The 17696-nt window shown below is 36.7% G+C and overlaps 1 protein-coding gene across 4 annotated transcripts in view; it reads left to right on the top strand.

The window, feature by feature from the left end:
• The first annotated feature begins 7024 nt into the window (after positions 1–7024).
• The window catches only part of LOC148945260 (uncharacterized), a 160596-nt gene continuing 149924 nt past the window's right edge, over positions 7025–17696 (top strand). Inside the window, exons 1-2 of one of the 4 annotated variants that reach the window (XM_089098763.1) lie at positions 7025–7137; positions 10494–10607. In XM_089098763.1, the coding sequence (XP_088954889.1) occupies positions 10562–10607 (46 nt within the window). In that variant the 5' untranslated portion in view covers positions 7025–7137; positions 10494–10561. Of the gene's footprint in view, positions 7138–7879; positions 7895–10493; positions 10608–17696 lie in introns of those variants that run through there. The other 3 variants (XM_089098760.1, XM_089098764.1, XM_089098761.1) reach the window with 3 other exon arrangements.

Below are 17696 nucleotides of genomic sequence, written 5' to 3' on the forward strand. Positions count from 1 at the left end.
TTAGGATTCTTTCCAATCATACCGGGATATGTATTCTCCCACTGATTACATTTATCATAATGGCAATTGGAGCATAGGTAGCCTCTAGGATGAGAGTCAAACACCTTTTCAAAACATGAACTATAACTTTTAATTTTTATATCATATCCTCTATGTAATTTATATGGCTTGCATAATCTACGCTTCTCATCATACTCCTCAATCATTGTGAAACTCTCAATTGATGACTAGCTGCCCTGTGAGTACTTAAATAACGGACATGTATGGAATATTTTGTCATGTGTTGACACTCTCACTGCCACAATGAAACTGAGCTAGCAACATCAAAAATTGTCAGAGATAGAGAGAGAGAGAGGAGTAAATCATACTCAAACACCATCTTTTTCATGAAAAAAAAGTCCTAAATTTCAAAACTAATATTTGAAAGCATTTCAATAATATCATTTTGCTATGTTGTGATCAATATATCAATAAATCGGGTAAATGCATTTGGACCACGATGCAGAAGTTTCATACAGTAGTCTAATGTTAGAGAGTTAGTTTTCATTATATCAACAAGAATTTCCCGAGAAAATATCTTCCTTTGAATAGACAGCTCTAGAAAATTGTCATCTAGAATCAAACATTTTTCCATAAGAGCTAAATTCCTCATGATTCGCTCTTTCTCAAATCTATTCATTTTTTAGAGTCCTAACTCTCTCACAATCAACTCCAGACTAACCAGAATTTCTTTTTGTACTCTAGAAAATATACGCTAGTCTACTATAGAAAGAAAAAATACCTTTGATTTAGAAACAATTTTATTGAACATAATTACAATAATAATATTCACTGATGCATTTTGTTCTCATTAATATATTTCGATAGGACATCTAATGCTGACCAAAGTTTATTTATAGAGAAAATTCACTTTTCCAGCAAAACATAGCTGATCCTCCTGCTTAAAATTGACTAATGATATAACGTATCCAGCATGCTTAGCGTCCCATTCAAGGCATAGTCTACAGCCAGTGGATATGTCCACAGCCACATTGGGTACTCGTATATCGTTCATGCTGCTGTTATCGGTTCCATCATTAATCTCCAACAATGTAAATGCACCACTCATTTTTTTCTCCACTATTATCCTCTCAAATAAAATATTCTCTCTGAATTCAATTCTCTTATTAATATGAATTGTAGAGAAAACCATTTCTTTTATTCAAACCCCAACCACAAATCAAGCTACCGTATATGGAGCAATAACCGCTGCCTCTGATTGACTCATAAAAATGCCAACGTCAAACAAAACATTCATTTTAAAATTCTTATAAAACAGAATCCTTGCCAACTTTTAGAATATTCACGCGTAGGCTAAATACATTGTCTCACGCATGGGTTTTTCATACCCAATTACAATGTAATTTTTCATGTATTTTTGAAACCTTATGCGCAATTCAATGTATTTTTTAATGTATTTTTGAAAGTGCCTAATAGATAACTACTAGAGGGGCCCTTATAAGAGTCAAAAGTCATTGGAGGACAACCAGACCCCTCACCCCTCCACACGCCCATCGTTTTCCCAAACACATACAATCAGAATTTTAGACATAGCTATTTTGTTCAGCGTAGTTAATAAGTACAGTAATTATGTCTTTGAGGATGACAATTCCCCCCCCCCCGCACCTTCTGGGCAAGGACTATAAGTTATAAAGTTGCCCATTTTTAACATAAAAGGTTTTTATTGAAGGGTTGGTCATATAAACTTAGGAGGGGGATAATTAGATCGGAAATAAAAAGTTCTAGTGTCCTTTTTAACAGTCAAAAGTGATCGAACGGCAAATTTTGAGATAGCCATTTTGTTCAGAATAATCTAAAGATCGTATAACAAGGCCTTTGGAGTTCAAACAATCTATTAGAACCTCGGGGAAAGGGTATGCCCTGAGGGCATATAAGGTTTTTATGGGAGGGGTGGTTGTATAAACTTTACAAGAGGCTCATTTAATTGGAAATTGAATGTTCTAGTTTAAGAGTCAAAAGTGACGGAGGGCAACTAGCCCCCCTTTCTGCGCCCTCCTTTCCCCAAAAGTTTCTTATTAAAAGTGTGATATAGTCATTATGTTCAAAATAGTCCAGAGGACATAAAACAATACCTCCATGGTCGACGGAACCCACCAGGGCCCTAAGACAAGGGTTTTAAGTTATGCCCAGGAGGTACATAACGTTTTCTTAGAATTAATTAAAAAAACTCTTTCCACAAAATAAGTTCTTCAAAGAAAAGTCAAGAACTCCATTAAACCAAAATGAGCAAAAATAAAATCAAAAAATCTACCAAGGGTGAAACTACCACAAATCAGCATCGATAAATAAATGAAATCCAAAACGAACAGAAATTACAATAAATAACCGAGTCAAACTCAAAACAAGCAGAAATTAACATAAGTTGGAAGCAAAACCACTATACCTTCCTTAGGCCAGAGCAAAATTTGCACTTTACTGAAAAAAAATATAAATATTTTTACTTTTATAACTTTAATAAATCAAATAATATTAACATTTTGATTACTAAATATCAGTATATGTATATTAAACTGACAATGCTCATTCATTTGCATTTTTTCAGTAAAGTGCAAATTTTGTTCTTTTAAAAATCTGGACACAAATAGTACTGTTTAATTTAGTTTCATTCCTCCTCTAGTTGACCTGAAATGGAAAACTTGATAACATTCGCAAAAAAAAACTGTTTATTTTCTTTTGATAGCTTGGATGCACTTACGCTAATTTGATTTTGTTAAATTTTAAGAGCAAAAGTAGCTCCGAAAGTTTGAACATAATACCCTCAGTCGTTCTTAGGATACTGCTGAGATGCCTTATTGGGAATTAGCATTAACACAGTGTATTTTGATTTAATCTTAAGGCAACATTTAGTTTTTAAACATAATGGGCAAATGGGTGAGAGTGGAAGGGGGATTAGTTACCCTCTAATGACTTTCGAATACTAAAAAGGGCATCAACCCTTTCTATTTTCAATTGAATGAGCCCTTTTCGAAGTTCCCACGACAACTCCTTCGATACGAAGTGTTGTCTAAACAACAACAACAACAACAAAATAATACATTATACCCACATCGATGTTTGGATGTGTTTGGTTTTGATTGGATGTGTTTGGGGAAATGATGGGCGTGGGAGGGGCTAGTTGGCCTCCGATCACTTTCGACTATTAAAAAGGGCACTAGCCCTTTGAATTTCAAATAGAATGAGACTTTTTTAAAGTTTTTACTACAACGCCTTCTATAAAAACCTTATATGCCACCAGGGCATAACTTAAAACCCTTGCCCTGAGGGCCGTGGGGGAGTTTCCTCCTCAAAAACATATATTCTATTTGGAAATCAACTACGCTGAACAAAATGGCTATCTCAAAATTTTGATTGGATGTGTTTAGGGGAATGATAGGCGTGGGGAGGGGGCTTGTTGCCCCCCAATTACTTTTGACTATTAAAAAGGGTACTAAGCCTTCGAATTTCCAATCGAAAGAGCCTGTTTTGAAGTTTCTACGACAACGCCTTCTATAAAAACCTTATATGCCCCCAGGGCATAACTTAAAACCCTGTCCCTGACGGTTGTGGGAGACTGTCCTTCTCAAAAACATATTTTCTATCTGGAAACCAACTACGCTGAACAAAATGGCTATCTCAAAATTTTGATTGGATGTGTGCCTGGGAATGATGGGCGTGGGGGGGGCGAGTTGCCCTCCAATCACTTTTGACTATTAAAAAGGGCAGTAGAACTCTCAATTTCCAATCGAATGAGCCCCTTTTGAAGTTTCTACGACGACCACTTCAATATGAAGTGCCCAGCTCTAAAGCCTCAAAACATATTTTCTATCTGGAAATCAACTACGCTGAACAAAATGGCTATCCCAAAATTTTGATTGGATGTGTTTGGGGAAATGATAGGCGTAGGGGGGGGGGCTAGTTGTCCTCCAATCACTTTCGACTATTGAAAGGGCGCTTGCCTTTTGAATTTCCAATCGAAAGAGACTTTTTTGAAGTTTCTACGACAACGCCTTCTATAAAAACCTTATAAGCCCCAGGGCATAACTTAAAACCCTTTGCCCTGAGGGTAGTGGGGGAGTGTCCTCCTCAAAAACATATTTTCTATCTGGAAATCAACTACGCTGAACAAAATGGCTGTCTCAAAATTTTGATTGGATGTATTTGAGTGAATGATGGGCGTGGGGGGGGGGGCTAGTTGCCATCCAATCACTTTCGACTATTAAAAAGGGTACTAGCCCTACGAATTTCCAATCGAATGAGCCTGTTTTGAAGTTTTTACGACAATGCCTTCTATTAAAACCTTATATGCCCCCAGGGCATAACTTGAAACCCTTGCCCTGAGGGTTGTGGGGGAATGTCCTCCTCAAAAACACATTTTCTATCGGGAAATCAACTACGCTGAACAAAATGGCTATCTCGAAATTTTGATTGGATGTGTTTGGGGGAACGATGGGCGTGGGTGGGGAGCTAGTTGCCCTCCAATCACATTCGACTATTAAAAACAGCCCTAGAACTCTCGATTTCCAATCGAATGAGCCCCTTTTGAAGTGTCTACGACGACCCCTTCCATATGAAGTGCCCTGCTCTAAAGTAAATAATAATATATGGTACATTGTGCCAACATTGTTCGTATGTGCCCCCAGGGCATAATTTAAAACCCTTGCCCCGAGGGTTGTGTGGGAGTGTCCTCCTCAAAAATATATTTTCCATCTGGAAATCAACTACGCTGAACAAAATGGTTATCTCAAAATTTTGATTGGATGTGTTTGGGGTAATGGTGGGCGTGGGGGGGGGCTAGTTGCCCGCCAATCACTTTCGACTATTAAAATGGGCACTGGCCATCCCAATTTCCAATCGAATGAGCCCTTTTCGAAGTTTCTACGACAAATTCTTCGGTACGAAGTGCCTGTCGAAGAAAGAAGAGAAAAAAAAACACATTGTGGCCATATCGTTCTTTACTTAGGCAGCGCTAGGGCGCTGCCTATGATGGATGGTCGTATAAACTTTGGATTGGGCCCAATTGGTTGGAAATTGGATGCTATATTGCCCTCATTAGGGATCAAAAGCGAGTTGAGGGAAACCAGCCCTCAGGGCAAGGACTGTAAGTTAGGCAATTCGTTCGTTGTTTAGATACAGTATATGCTATTGAGAAAGGTATGCATGTTTGATCTTTACTTTCCAGAAAGACAAGGGGTATTCAGGTGAGCCTTTCCGAGAATTTTGAGGGGAGAGTTCAACTTAACCAAAACACGTTATGTATACACGGGTTGTTAAAAGGGCGTAACTCAGGAATGACTGAGAATATTAATTTGGAATTTTCATTGATTTTACCACCACTACTACTGCTATCACTATTACTACTACTACTACTACTACTACTACTACTACTACTACTACTACTACTACTACTACTACTACTACTGCTGTTGCTACTACTACTACCACACTACTACATTTACAATATTGAGGGAAATTTTTTACTAAATCAAAATACAATATGTGTATGCACATTGTCAAAAGAGTGCATCTTAAGAATTAATTTGAGTATTAGGTTGGAACTTTCAGAGAAGGCTTAAAGGGGAAATTCAATTGACCAAAAGGCAATATGTGCATGCTACTGCTAATATTACAACCACTACCACTGCTACATTTACTATTACTACTACTACGACTACTACTACTACTACTACTACTACTGCTACTACTAATAGTAATACTACTACTACTACTAGTAGTAGTAATACTGCTACTACTACTACTACTACTACTTCTTCAACTACTAAGAGCATTGAGACGAAAATTTCAAGAAGTTTATCAAAAGGACATTCAACAATTTCATAGCAACGGCTAATTGTGTTAAGTGGAAACGTCCAGGAATTGATGAGAGGGATGTTCAATTGACCAAAAGATAATGTTAATACTAAATACTATGCTAATAAGAAAAGGCAGTATATTAATACTGAAAAAAAAAATGAATTTGGATTGACAGTTTAACATACATATATACTGATATTTATTTCTTAAAGTCTGAATGTTCTTTTTATTTATTAAAGTCAAACAGTGAAAACGTTTCTTATGTATTTTGTTTTCAGTAAAGTGCAAATCACGATCTGGTTTTGAGAAGGCCTAGGGGTTGTCAACCCTGCTTATGTTAATCTTTGCTCATTTTGAGTGTGATTCGGTTATTTATTGTTATTTCCGTTCGTTTTTGGTTTCATTTATTTATTGATGGTGATTTGTGGTAGTTTTACGGTTGGAAGATTATTTGACTTTGTTTATACCAATTTTTGGTTTAATGAAGCTTTTTACTTTTCTTGAAAAATTTGTTTTGCGGAAAAAGTTTTTAAATTAATAAAAAAAAAGAAATGAAGAAATGCAATGAATTACCTTATATTTAATGCTTTAAATAATTCTTGCGAGACCAAAACCCTACAAAAACTCCATAACTGTGTAGTTTACAAATTGTGTAGATAAATACTTTTTTCGCCAAAAAAAAGCCTTTTAAAACCTTTCCTTACCCCTTCCCCTACTTTCACCTTTTTTGCAGTTACACTCTCGAAATTTTTTTTATGGGCACCTTTGTTAGTTTTCTTTGTAGATTTAAAACGTTTTCCAGAGTCAGCGGCTCATTGACTACCGTGTCGTTGTGGTATTTATGCGTAAAGTATCCACCCTCTATAATTTTTTTTATAATTTAAGAAGCGATGCTGTTGTTATAACCATTTTTCTTGAAGTCAGTGAAGGTGAGGTACGATACTTATTAGATTATTTTGTATTAAAGAAACTCAGCTAGCAACCTCGATACTATTCTATGTAAAGATATTTCTTTTAATGTTCGGTCTGGGGAGTTTTAAATGGGATATATAAAATATCCTTGGGGAATTTGACCTTGCGCATCGATCGAAGGGCTCTAACGGCGGCGCCCTAGAAGGAACTTGATCCTCGACTTTCCAGCATCTTCAGTTTTCAAAGAGAGGAATATGTATTCGGGGGATGAATATCTGATGCAGTTTTGCTTGCAATGAATATTCAGAGAATGTTTCTATTACCTCTATTTTATGGATTTTATGCAGCATGACGCCTCACGTTAAGTTTTAGTTGGTCAGTTTTTTTTTACATTTTTTCATTTTTTTATTTAAACATAAGGAAATATCAGGCTGTTTATACTTCTCTGACAAGATACACACACACACACACACGCACACACACACACACGCACACATATGTACATACATACATATATACATATATATATATATATATATATATATATATATATATATATATATATATATATATATATATATATATATATATATATATATATATATATATATATATATATATATATATATATATATATATATATATATATATATATATATATATATATATATATATATATATATATATATATATATATATATAAACTCCCCCGAAAAAATCCTTTGTCTGCCCCCCCCCCCCCCCAAAGAAAAAAAAATTCTAGATACGGCCCTGTATATGTATATTATTAAAGAAGTACAAAAAATAAATTTGTTTGTATAGTATGATTCCATGAGATTTTTAATTTTATAAGTGCAACAAATATCCAGTGCAGGCTATCATTATCTTTATTTTTTGAATATCACACAGTCTGAAACCTCGCTTTAATTTGTAGCCGTTCACGTGACAGGCTTGTATATATTTAATTCTCGCTGTCGCTTGTCTTCTAGCTTCAGATAATGTGAACTTCTTCTTGATGTCATCAGTTAAATAACCACTGGAATTCATATCTTCTGGTGATTCGATCAGTTTTTTCCCAACATAATTAGGATCATTGGCAGCAACGGTATTCTGTTTCGCAGCTAAGTTGTTGGTAAGTCGTCTGACACCTTCGTAGCTATCGTACAAAATATTTTGTTGGTCCAATTTTATCCATTGGATGCAATCACGTTCAACACAAATAGATATATCGACAACATATCAAATAGTTCGTGGTAACGAACTGTAAGTAAGGAGCGACCCGGCTCAATAGTAACCGAAACTCTAAAAAACGGAATTTTGATACCAATAGATACATAAAAAGAATCAGATTTTTATGCTGTTTTCAAATATATCAGTTTCATCAAGTTTAGTCATACCCATCAAAAGTTACGCGCCTGAGAAAATTTGCTTTTTTTTTGAAAAAGGGGAAAACAACCCCTAAAAGTTATAAGACTTTAATGAAAATCACACCATCAGATTCAGCGTATCAGAGAACCCTACTATAGAGGTTTTAAGCTCCTATATGCAAAAATGTGGAATTTTGTATTTTTTGCCAGAAGAAAGATCACGGATGCGTGTTTTTTTTTTCCCAGGGGTGATCGTATCGATCCAGTACTCCTAGAAGATCTTAAAAGGACCAATTCGAACGGAAATTACGAGTTCTAGTGCCCTTTTAAAGTGACCAAAAAAATTGGAGGGCAACCTGGCCCCCTCCCGCGCTCATTTTTTTTCAGAAGTCACCCAATAAAAATTTTGAGATAGCCATTTTGTTCAGCATAGTCGAAAATCTAATTAATATGTTTTTGAGGATGACTTAATCCCCCACAGTTCTCGGGGGAAAGGGCTACAAGTTGTAAACTTTGCCCATTGTTTACCTATGGTATTGGTTATTGGAGAGTATGCAGGTGTTTTCAGGAGGAATTTTTTGCTAGTGGGGGGTCGGGGTCGGAGTAGGGGTTACGGGGGAGGATCTTTCCATGGAGGATATTTCCTTGGGGGAAGGGACATTTCCATGAAGGGGGACCAAATTTCCCAGCGTTACTTAAAAAACGATCAGAAATTAAATAAAAAACAAGTTTTTTTCAACCGAAAGCAAGGAGCAACATTAAAACTTAAAACGAAGAAAAATTATTACGTATATGAGAGGATTCGCCCCCTAGTCAATACTTCGCTCTTATTACTAAAGTTTTTTTTAGTACCTTCAAAAGAGCTATCCATTCTAATTAACCGGCCTTTGTGATTCAGGAGTTTGTGATTCGAACAAAATTCGAACTTTAGCGTAAAGAGCGAGGTATTGACTAGGGAGCGAACTCCCTAATATACGTAATAAAAACATACGAATATAGAAATTCATTTCGTAAGTTAATTCGTAAGTTACGTCGAACAAAATTTCGAGAAAGCCAATTAGCCAAAAAAAAGGAAAACTAATATGCGAATTTCATTTTGATTATTCATGTACGGTGAGCCAGAATCAAAGCTGCATTAATTCAAAAACGTTCAGAAATTAACTAAAATTATTTTTTTTAACTGAAAGTAAGCAGCGACCATAAAACTTAAAACGAACAGAAATTATTCTGTATATGAAAGGGGCTGTCCCCTCCTCAACGCCTCGCTCTTTACGCTAAAGTTTGACTCTGTCTCACAACTTTATTTTTTAAAACAAGAAAAAAGTTTAGCGTAAAGAGCGGGTCGTTGAGGAGGGGGCAGCCCCTTTCATTTACGGAATAATTTCTGTTCGTTTTAAGTTTCAATGTCACTCCTTACTTTCAGTTTATCTCCGTGTGACGTCATTTACAGGAAAAGCATGTTTCCAAAATGCAAGCACAAAAAAAAATTTTCTGAGATTCGTGACCTATCTAGATTGGTTTTTCGGACCAGAAAATCACAGCTTGCCAATCAAGAAAGTCCTAGGGTGCAAAAAAATCCGGCGTGAATTCAATTTCTCCATCCTGTTTATCTGTCACAGACGCTAAAATGACACCTTCCTTATTCCGATATAAAATCTGAAATATTTAAATTGCGTAATAGCATATTTATCGTATTATTATTATTTAATTTAAAGTCACATTTTTGTTTGTAATTCAATCTGATTTTTGCTGCTTCTTTTTGCATGCCTTTTTCTTTAGCTGTTCACAGTTATTTGTCATCTTGTGTAGTTTTACAAGTCATAGATCCTAAAATTCAATTTTTCTTTCTTATTTATCTTTCAAAGACTCCTACACGCTAAAATAAGAAGTTCCTTCATTCCACTGAAATTTTGTTTTGTCGCCTAACTGGAGATTTCGCTGTGCAATATTTTCGTTTACAGTTCAATGTGATTTCTGCTGTTTCTTGTTCCATGCCTTTTTCGTTAGCTCTTAATTAGATTTCTACTCATTAGTGAGTGGCCTTAGCCACTCTAAGTCTAAATTTACTTTCGGAAGGTAAACTATCGTATACCTTCCGAAAGTAAATTGAAAAAAAATCAATTCACGTGAAAGCGACCGTCTGTATACACAGATAAAATATAAACAGGGTCGAATATATTAGTCGTAGAAATTGGAATGGAAGATTCTCTGGCTTCACGATTCTTGCAGTAAAACTTGAAAAACATAAGCATTTTATTTTCTTAGATAAAAAAGTGCGCTTGTATCAATCACTTTACAATTTCAGTTTATTCCTGTTTTTCTTCGAAAATAAACTGCAATGCAACGTAGTAATTCTTATTTTAGGCTTGGAAGAACTGATGGTTTCTTCTTGTGAATCAGTGTACGACTAAATTCCTCCTGAGTGAAAAGTAATGGATTACTCGAAATCTCCTGACAGATTCAGGGTCGTCAATACAGGTTAGTAATAGCATTTAAAGGAAAATACTGAAAACATTTTACATTTTAAACTCCTCGTTTCGAATTTGAACGCTTCACACAACTCTTGTATGCATATCAGAGATATATTGGTGGAGAATAGGCTCGAATAACCGCTCAACATCTATGAGTAGCACGAAAAACAAAACTTATGAAACATAAGGAAACTAGAACTTAATACGCGTATTATTAAATCTACGCTGGAGATATCAAATGCTCCACTACTCAATAGGAAATGACCCATGATTTTAGCATTATATTCGATGATAAATGCCGTTTAAGACCAGACTGTGCCTTAGCCAAAGGAGGATAAAAATACATATGTTACTGGGACTTGGGTAACTTTCTTGTATATTAAACCAATACCACATGTAACTGTCATTTTCAACAAGAATTCAAAGCTGACGCCAATCTCTAGTGGCAAAATAAAATAGAATATTCTTTTACGTTACGGTAAAGAGCCAAGTTAAAGGCATATTTTACTGAGAAACCATTTTGATTTGTCCTTCCTCATTCCTGATTAAATATATTTCTTCTAAGAAAGGAAGCCGGCCAGAGTTAACTAAAGAGCAGCTTGCTCCAGTAGTAAGTTCTCATCATTCTAAATAGATGTTGACTAGATTTGACAGGTGAGGAATGATTCTCTAATAGAAAGACTAAAGTCGTAAATGAAAGACACGACGTATGCAGCAAAGAAGAAAAAAATGGTAAATGAAAAATCAAATCAAATAGGCGAGAAAAACGAGAGTAGTGTCAGCCAGTGGAATAATATGAAAGGAAAATAAGCAGATATGTTGACAAGGACCGCCACAAAGTCATCTTCAGTGCTCAGTAAAAATAAAAAACGAAAACAACAACAAAATCTAACCTTTTTGAAGTGAACTTCACGAGAAGAAAATAGACACTGAATCAAAACAAGCCAGGATAAATGAAAGAAGATTCACCAATCGGATTGGGAAAATATTCTTTGCGTAGCAATAGATTTAGCTTGCCTGCAATTCTTTGAAATTCTTTGATTTTCATTATATATGTAGATTTTCATTAGATATGTTCCTATTTCATAATATGAAATAGAAATAATAAATAAATATGTTTGAGAATGAAGCGCACAATTGATTGTTGTGAAATACAGCTCTATTTCTCCTCCTCAACACCTTGCTCTTCACGCAAAATTTTTTTACTTTTTTTTTTTAGCACTTTTGAAAAGGCTTCTAATTGATTTAATTAAACGACCCTTGTGTTTCAGGAGTCGTTTTTAAAGAATTGGACAGAATTCAAACCTTAGCATAAAGAGCGAGGTGTTGAGGAGAGCACAACCCCCCTCGTATACGTAATAATTTCTGTTCGTTTTTGTTTTGAATGTTGCTGCTTACTTTCAGAGAAAAACCTTGTTTTTTGTATAATTTTTTATTGTTTTTCAAAAAATGCCAGGAAAACTGGCTTCACCTCCACTGTAAAATCCCCCTCCTCACGAAAATATCCTATATACTATTTACTCTCGGTGAAAATTTACCCCGGACAATTATCCTTAACATCTCCACGCGCAAAATTGAGTCGGCTTTATTAAAAAGAATTTCGTGTTGGAATCCTGGAAAATTCCCCTAGTTTAAAATTCCCCTGAAGAATTCACCCCCCTGGAAACTTCTCTGTGAAAAATCCTCCCAGCAGAAAATTTTGATGGGTAGCACTAAACTTAATAAAACCTACATATCCTCTCCTTTATAGATCGAAAGAAGAATTGGGAAACTAAAAAAAGCAAGTTTCTGCCATCTGGATATCCCTTTCCCCCTCATTAGAGCCTTCGGTGATTTCCTTTCAACGCTCTTGTTTGTCCTTTTGAATGAGATTGCCAACTGTCAACAATTTCCAAAAATACCGAAGCATGGTTTTATAACCCCCTTGAAAAAGAAAGATGGAAAGTCCGGGTTTGAAAGTGTTATTTCTCGTCCTATTTCTCTAATTCATGTGTTCTCAAAACTGCACTAAAGATTCCTTGCAGTATGGCTCAAGGAACAAATCCAGCTTCTTACAGACCTGATAGAATTCGGGAGCCTCGAATCCACTTCAAGTTCCCATTATCTTGTTCATCTGTAAATTATTAGAAAAACTCATGAAAAACCAAATGCTTGACTTGATTTAATTTCCATTGATCTCCAAGAAGAATTTGATTTTGCTAATCACAAAATATTTGTTGAAAACTTGTCACTAAGTTCAACATTAATTCTTCTCAGGTAAAATTGGTTGCATTCTTCTTATCAAATACGCCTGAAGTTTCTGTGTCCTCCTTTAAATTGCTTGGTGTCACAAAATATGACTTAAAGTGGCCATGTTGAAAACATCATCTACAAAACTAATGCATCGATTTCCCTCTTTAAGCTTCTAAATAGATTTGGCATCCTCCCTTTCCATTCTTTAAGGATTTATATTTTCTTTGCCCGCCCTCATCTCGTATATGCCTGTCCAGTTTGGCATCCTAGTACATCCAGGGAATAGTCAGACAAAGTTGAATCTATTCAAAAAAGAGCCCTGCGATTGGTTTCCTTATATATAAAAAAAAATTAGGTTGGAAACGCTTGAGTGCAGGAGACTACGTTGTGATTCCGTTTTTATGAAAATGCAACGACAAATCCTCGCACTGAACACACTTTTCAAAAAGACACTCTTTACCCACATCCTGCCTTCCCGGGTCGTTTCCAAGCCTGTTCTTACCTTGTCTCCCGTTTGTGGCTGTTCATCCAAATATAAAAAATAACGTTAGTCCCCAGTGGGGGACTAACGTATGACCCTTATAACAATGCCAATGTTGGACCACCAACTTTGCAGCAGATCCAGGCAGCTAGCAAGAAACTCGAGAATCGCAAAGCCCCATAAATTGGCTCAGTCCCAGTGGAATTTTTCACAGCAGCTCCAATTCTTGCTCCAATATTTCAGGATCTTTTCATAAAGTTTGGATGCAAGAATTTTTCCCCCAGGAATTATGAAACTCAGTAATAATCCCTATGTTTAAGAAGGTTGAAAAAATTAAATGCAAAACTACCGCGGTATAGCCCGCATTAGCATAGCTGCAGAGATTCTCCTCAATCGTTCCAGATCTGCAAGAAATTGCACAACTCGACCCAATTAAGATTTATTCAGAGTAAGAATGGAATGCATTGATCAGCTCTTCACAAAAGACAGATCCTCCACGATAAGGCCAAGCATCAGCAAACAAAAACAGCAGTCTTCCTTATTTTGTCACCGCATTCGACTCGGCTGTCCATTGTGGGATTTGGATGGCAACGCTTGAAGATGGAGTACCGCCTAAGATCGTTCTTCTAATCTAAACATACTAAAAACACGAGCCTGCATCCAAGTCAACTGGGAACTCTCGCCTTGGTATGATATTGAATTTGGTGTGAGACAAAGTTGTATCCTCTCCCCAGAGCTTTTGAACTTCGTAATGGACTTAATTTTAAGGAAAGCCATGCAGATTGATGTGGAATTAACGTGTGCCCAGATTTCAGTGTTCCCAATTTGGACTACGCGGCCTATGAACCGCTGCAAGGTAGTTTTTCACTGAATCTCCGGCTATGTTCCACAGAGTATCTATATCATCTACTGCCATGGGATTGAAGACGAGTACTGAGTTGACAAAAGCGGGGACCAACAATCCAACGATGAATCTTGAGTTCTTATACTGAACTGAGTTCTTATACTGAATTGTTCAGATTGAGCTAATCGGTAAAACTGAATGCCTTGTTTCAATTATATATATTAATGGTCGATGTAGTGTATGAAACCAGCACCCGCAAATATCAGCAGCCTTGTCGGTCTTTTCACTACTGCATGGGTTGCTCTGGAAAAGGAGAGAGATTAGTATTAAGACAAGATATCGAGTGTATGAATCCCTTCTTTGCTCTGTCCTACTGTACGGATGTGAAACATGGCAAATAAAAGTATCCAAAACTCAGGCTCTGAATTCGTTCAACCATAGGTGCATTAAACACACACCTGGACTGAATCTACATAACCGAATATCGAAAGAATTAATAAAACAAAGTTACGGACAGTAGCCTGACCTGGAAACCATCATTCACCACAGCTGTCTCCTAGTTCAGCCATGCTTGTTGCAGGCTTGATAACTCCTTTGTTTCTAGGGCACTTCGTTGCAAGCCTTTCCCAAGCAGAAAAAAAAAGTGTGGAGGCCAGTCAAAATCCTGACTCACATCATTAAATCTGACCTCGAACCCATTGGTAGGCTCCGACGACACGGCAGCCGATAGGACCCCTCCTGGCTTGTATTTTTTGCTCCTTTAACCCTTGACCTCACCCAATGAAATGTGACTGCATGCCGTCTCCTAGCACCAGGGAGAGCTTCAAGGCTTGTGTACTGACTCAAGTACAAGCAAGCACAAATAGAATTTCGGTTTAGAATAGTATGGCTAAGAGTAGAAGAAGTGGCAACAGTTGGGGTGTTTAGGATTAAATTGAAAGTGTTGGTATGTCTCGATGCTTTCTGCAGATCTGAAAATTATCGTTTATGTCTTAAGTTCCCTTTAAGTTTGATTAATATAATTAATTAGTATTCGTTAATACTTCTTAATTTGTGTCAGACATTTCCCAAGTCATTGGCTATCAGAAAATCCTGATCCGATGCCCTATGATGCCAAAGTGTTGCTTTGGGTCAAAAATAATGCGTGCCGACTGTTTGGGTCCGTCGGCAAAGCCGCTGGGCTCCCAGTACTATATATATATATATATATATATATATATATATATATATATATATATATATATATATATATATATATATATATATATATATATATATATGTATATATATATATAAGGAAGCTAATCGCAGGACTCTTCCCTGGATGTACTAGGGTGCCAAACTGGAAATGCATATACGAGATGAGGGTGGACACAGAAAATGTAAATCCTTAAAGAATGGAAAGGGAGGATGCCAAATATATTTAGAAGCTTAAAGAGGGAAATAGATGCATTAGCTCTGTAGATGATGTTTTCAACATAGGTACGCTACTTCAAGTTAGGAGTTTTGTGACGCCAAGCAATGTAAAAGGGGACACGGAAATTTCAGGAGGGATAGGATAAGCAAAACGGGGTGAGGATTCAAGGAAATGAATTGGCCTTATCATAGGTTTAGAAGAGTTTACTCTCTTGCCGAAATTCGAGGCATCTTGTGCAATATTATTGAGGATGCTCATTATGTCGCTCATTAAATTTCTATTGCAAATTTTAATTACCGTAAGGTCATCAGCAAATTTCCTTCGGCCAGGAAATTCCTTAGCCAGGCTGTTTCTCATGATTGGAAAACAAGGGGCCGAGAAGAGTACCTTTAGGTACTCCATTGCGGACCGGGAGAGGGTTGGAATAATGACTCATATATTTAACTACTTGTGATCTATTTGATAAGAAGAATGCAACCAATTTTACCTGGGAAGAATTAATGTTGAATACAGTGACAAGTTTTCAACTAATATTTTGCGATTAACAAAATCAAATTCTTTTTGGAGATCAATGGAAATCAATTAAAGTCAAGTATTAGGTTGTTCATAATATTTTCCAATTATTTACAACATGAACAAGGTAATGGGAACTTTAAGTAGATTCGAAGCTCCCGAATTGCCTCAGTTCTGTAAGAGGCTGGATTTGTTTCTTAAGCCAGACTGCAAGGAATCCTTCATGCAGTTTTGGGGATCACAGGAATGAGAGAAATAGGACGAACACCTTCAAACACGGGCTTTCGATCTTTCATTTTCAAGGGGGTTATAAAACCATGCTTAGATATTTTTAGAAATTGTTCAGAGTTGGTAATCTCATTCAAAAGGTCAGACAAGAGCGTTGAAAGGAAATCCCCGAAGGCTCTAATGAAAGGGAAACACTTGTTTTTCTTAGTTTCCCAGTTCTTCTTTCGATCTATAAAGGAGAGGATATGTAGGTTGTATTAAGTTTAGTACCACCCATCAAACGCTACAAGCCTGAAAATATTTGCCTGATTTTAGAAGAAGGTGGAAAACACCCCCTAAAAATCAACGAATCGTTAATGAAAATCACAAAAGCATATTCTGCGTATCACAGAACCCTAATGCTGCTATATCCAAAACTGTGGAATTTTGCAGTTTTTGCCAGAAGGAAGATCATGGATGCGTGTTTATTTGTTTGTTTGTTGTTGTTTTTTTTTTCAGTTGTAATCATATCGACCCAGAGGTCCTAAAATATCAACAGCGGTTTCATTTAACGGAAATTAAAAGTTTTAGTGCCCTTTTTAAGTGACCAAAAAGACTGGAGGGCAAATATACCCCCTCCCACGTCCCTTTTTTATCCTAAAATCGTCTGAACAAAATTTTGAGATAGCTTGTTCAGCATAGTTGAGAAGCACAATAACCTTGCCTTTGGAGATTATATGACTCCCAGTGGTTAATGGAGCTCGTCCGGAAGGATGCAAACTTTGTTTGCTGACCACATGCCAACCTCATGAGTGCGGGTGTAGCCCATCCCAGGGTTTCTTAATCAGAACCCAGGCCTAGGGACGGTTGGGTTTGCGACCCTCCTCCTGAAAATAATTGCAATGAAAAGAAATGAAACTCAAGCCTCGGATCTTATTGGTTTTAATTTATTACGACCTTGGCACGCCCCTGGACATCCTTTGAACCTTGCTGACCAAGGTGGGCTGAGAATAGCCATCTGGAATGTTTTAACTATGAATAAGCCGGGATCCAAAGACCTTCTAGGGTTAGAGATGTTAAAATGTGGAATTGACATACTTGGAATGACAGAAACACATTTGACGGGAACAGGCGATGAAGAAATCCCCAGTACAGGTCACAGGATGATTTGGTCAGGGCAAAACTACAGTAGAAGCAGTGGTGTAGGCCTGCTCCTAAATAAGAAGGCAAAGAAATGCATCATATCCTACAACCGAATATCGGATAGACTACTCACTGCTCGCTTCAACCACAAGCATGGGAATATGTCGGTTATTGTGTGCTACGCACCAACGAATGTCTCCCCAGAGGTAAAAAAGACAATTTTTACTCAGCTCTGACATCTACTCTATCCCGGATTTCC

This window comes from Artemia sp. Qi Xiang Cuo, chromosome 13 (assembly GCF_049724085.1).
Source record: "Artemia sp. Qi Xiang Cuo chromosome 13, ASM4972408v1, whole genome shotgun sequence".
Lineage (NCBI taxonomy): Eukaryota > Metazoa > Arthropoda > Branchiopoda > Anostraca > Artemiidae > Artemia > Artemia sp. Qi Xiang Cuo.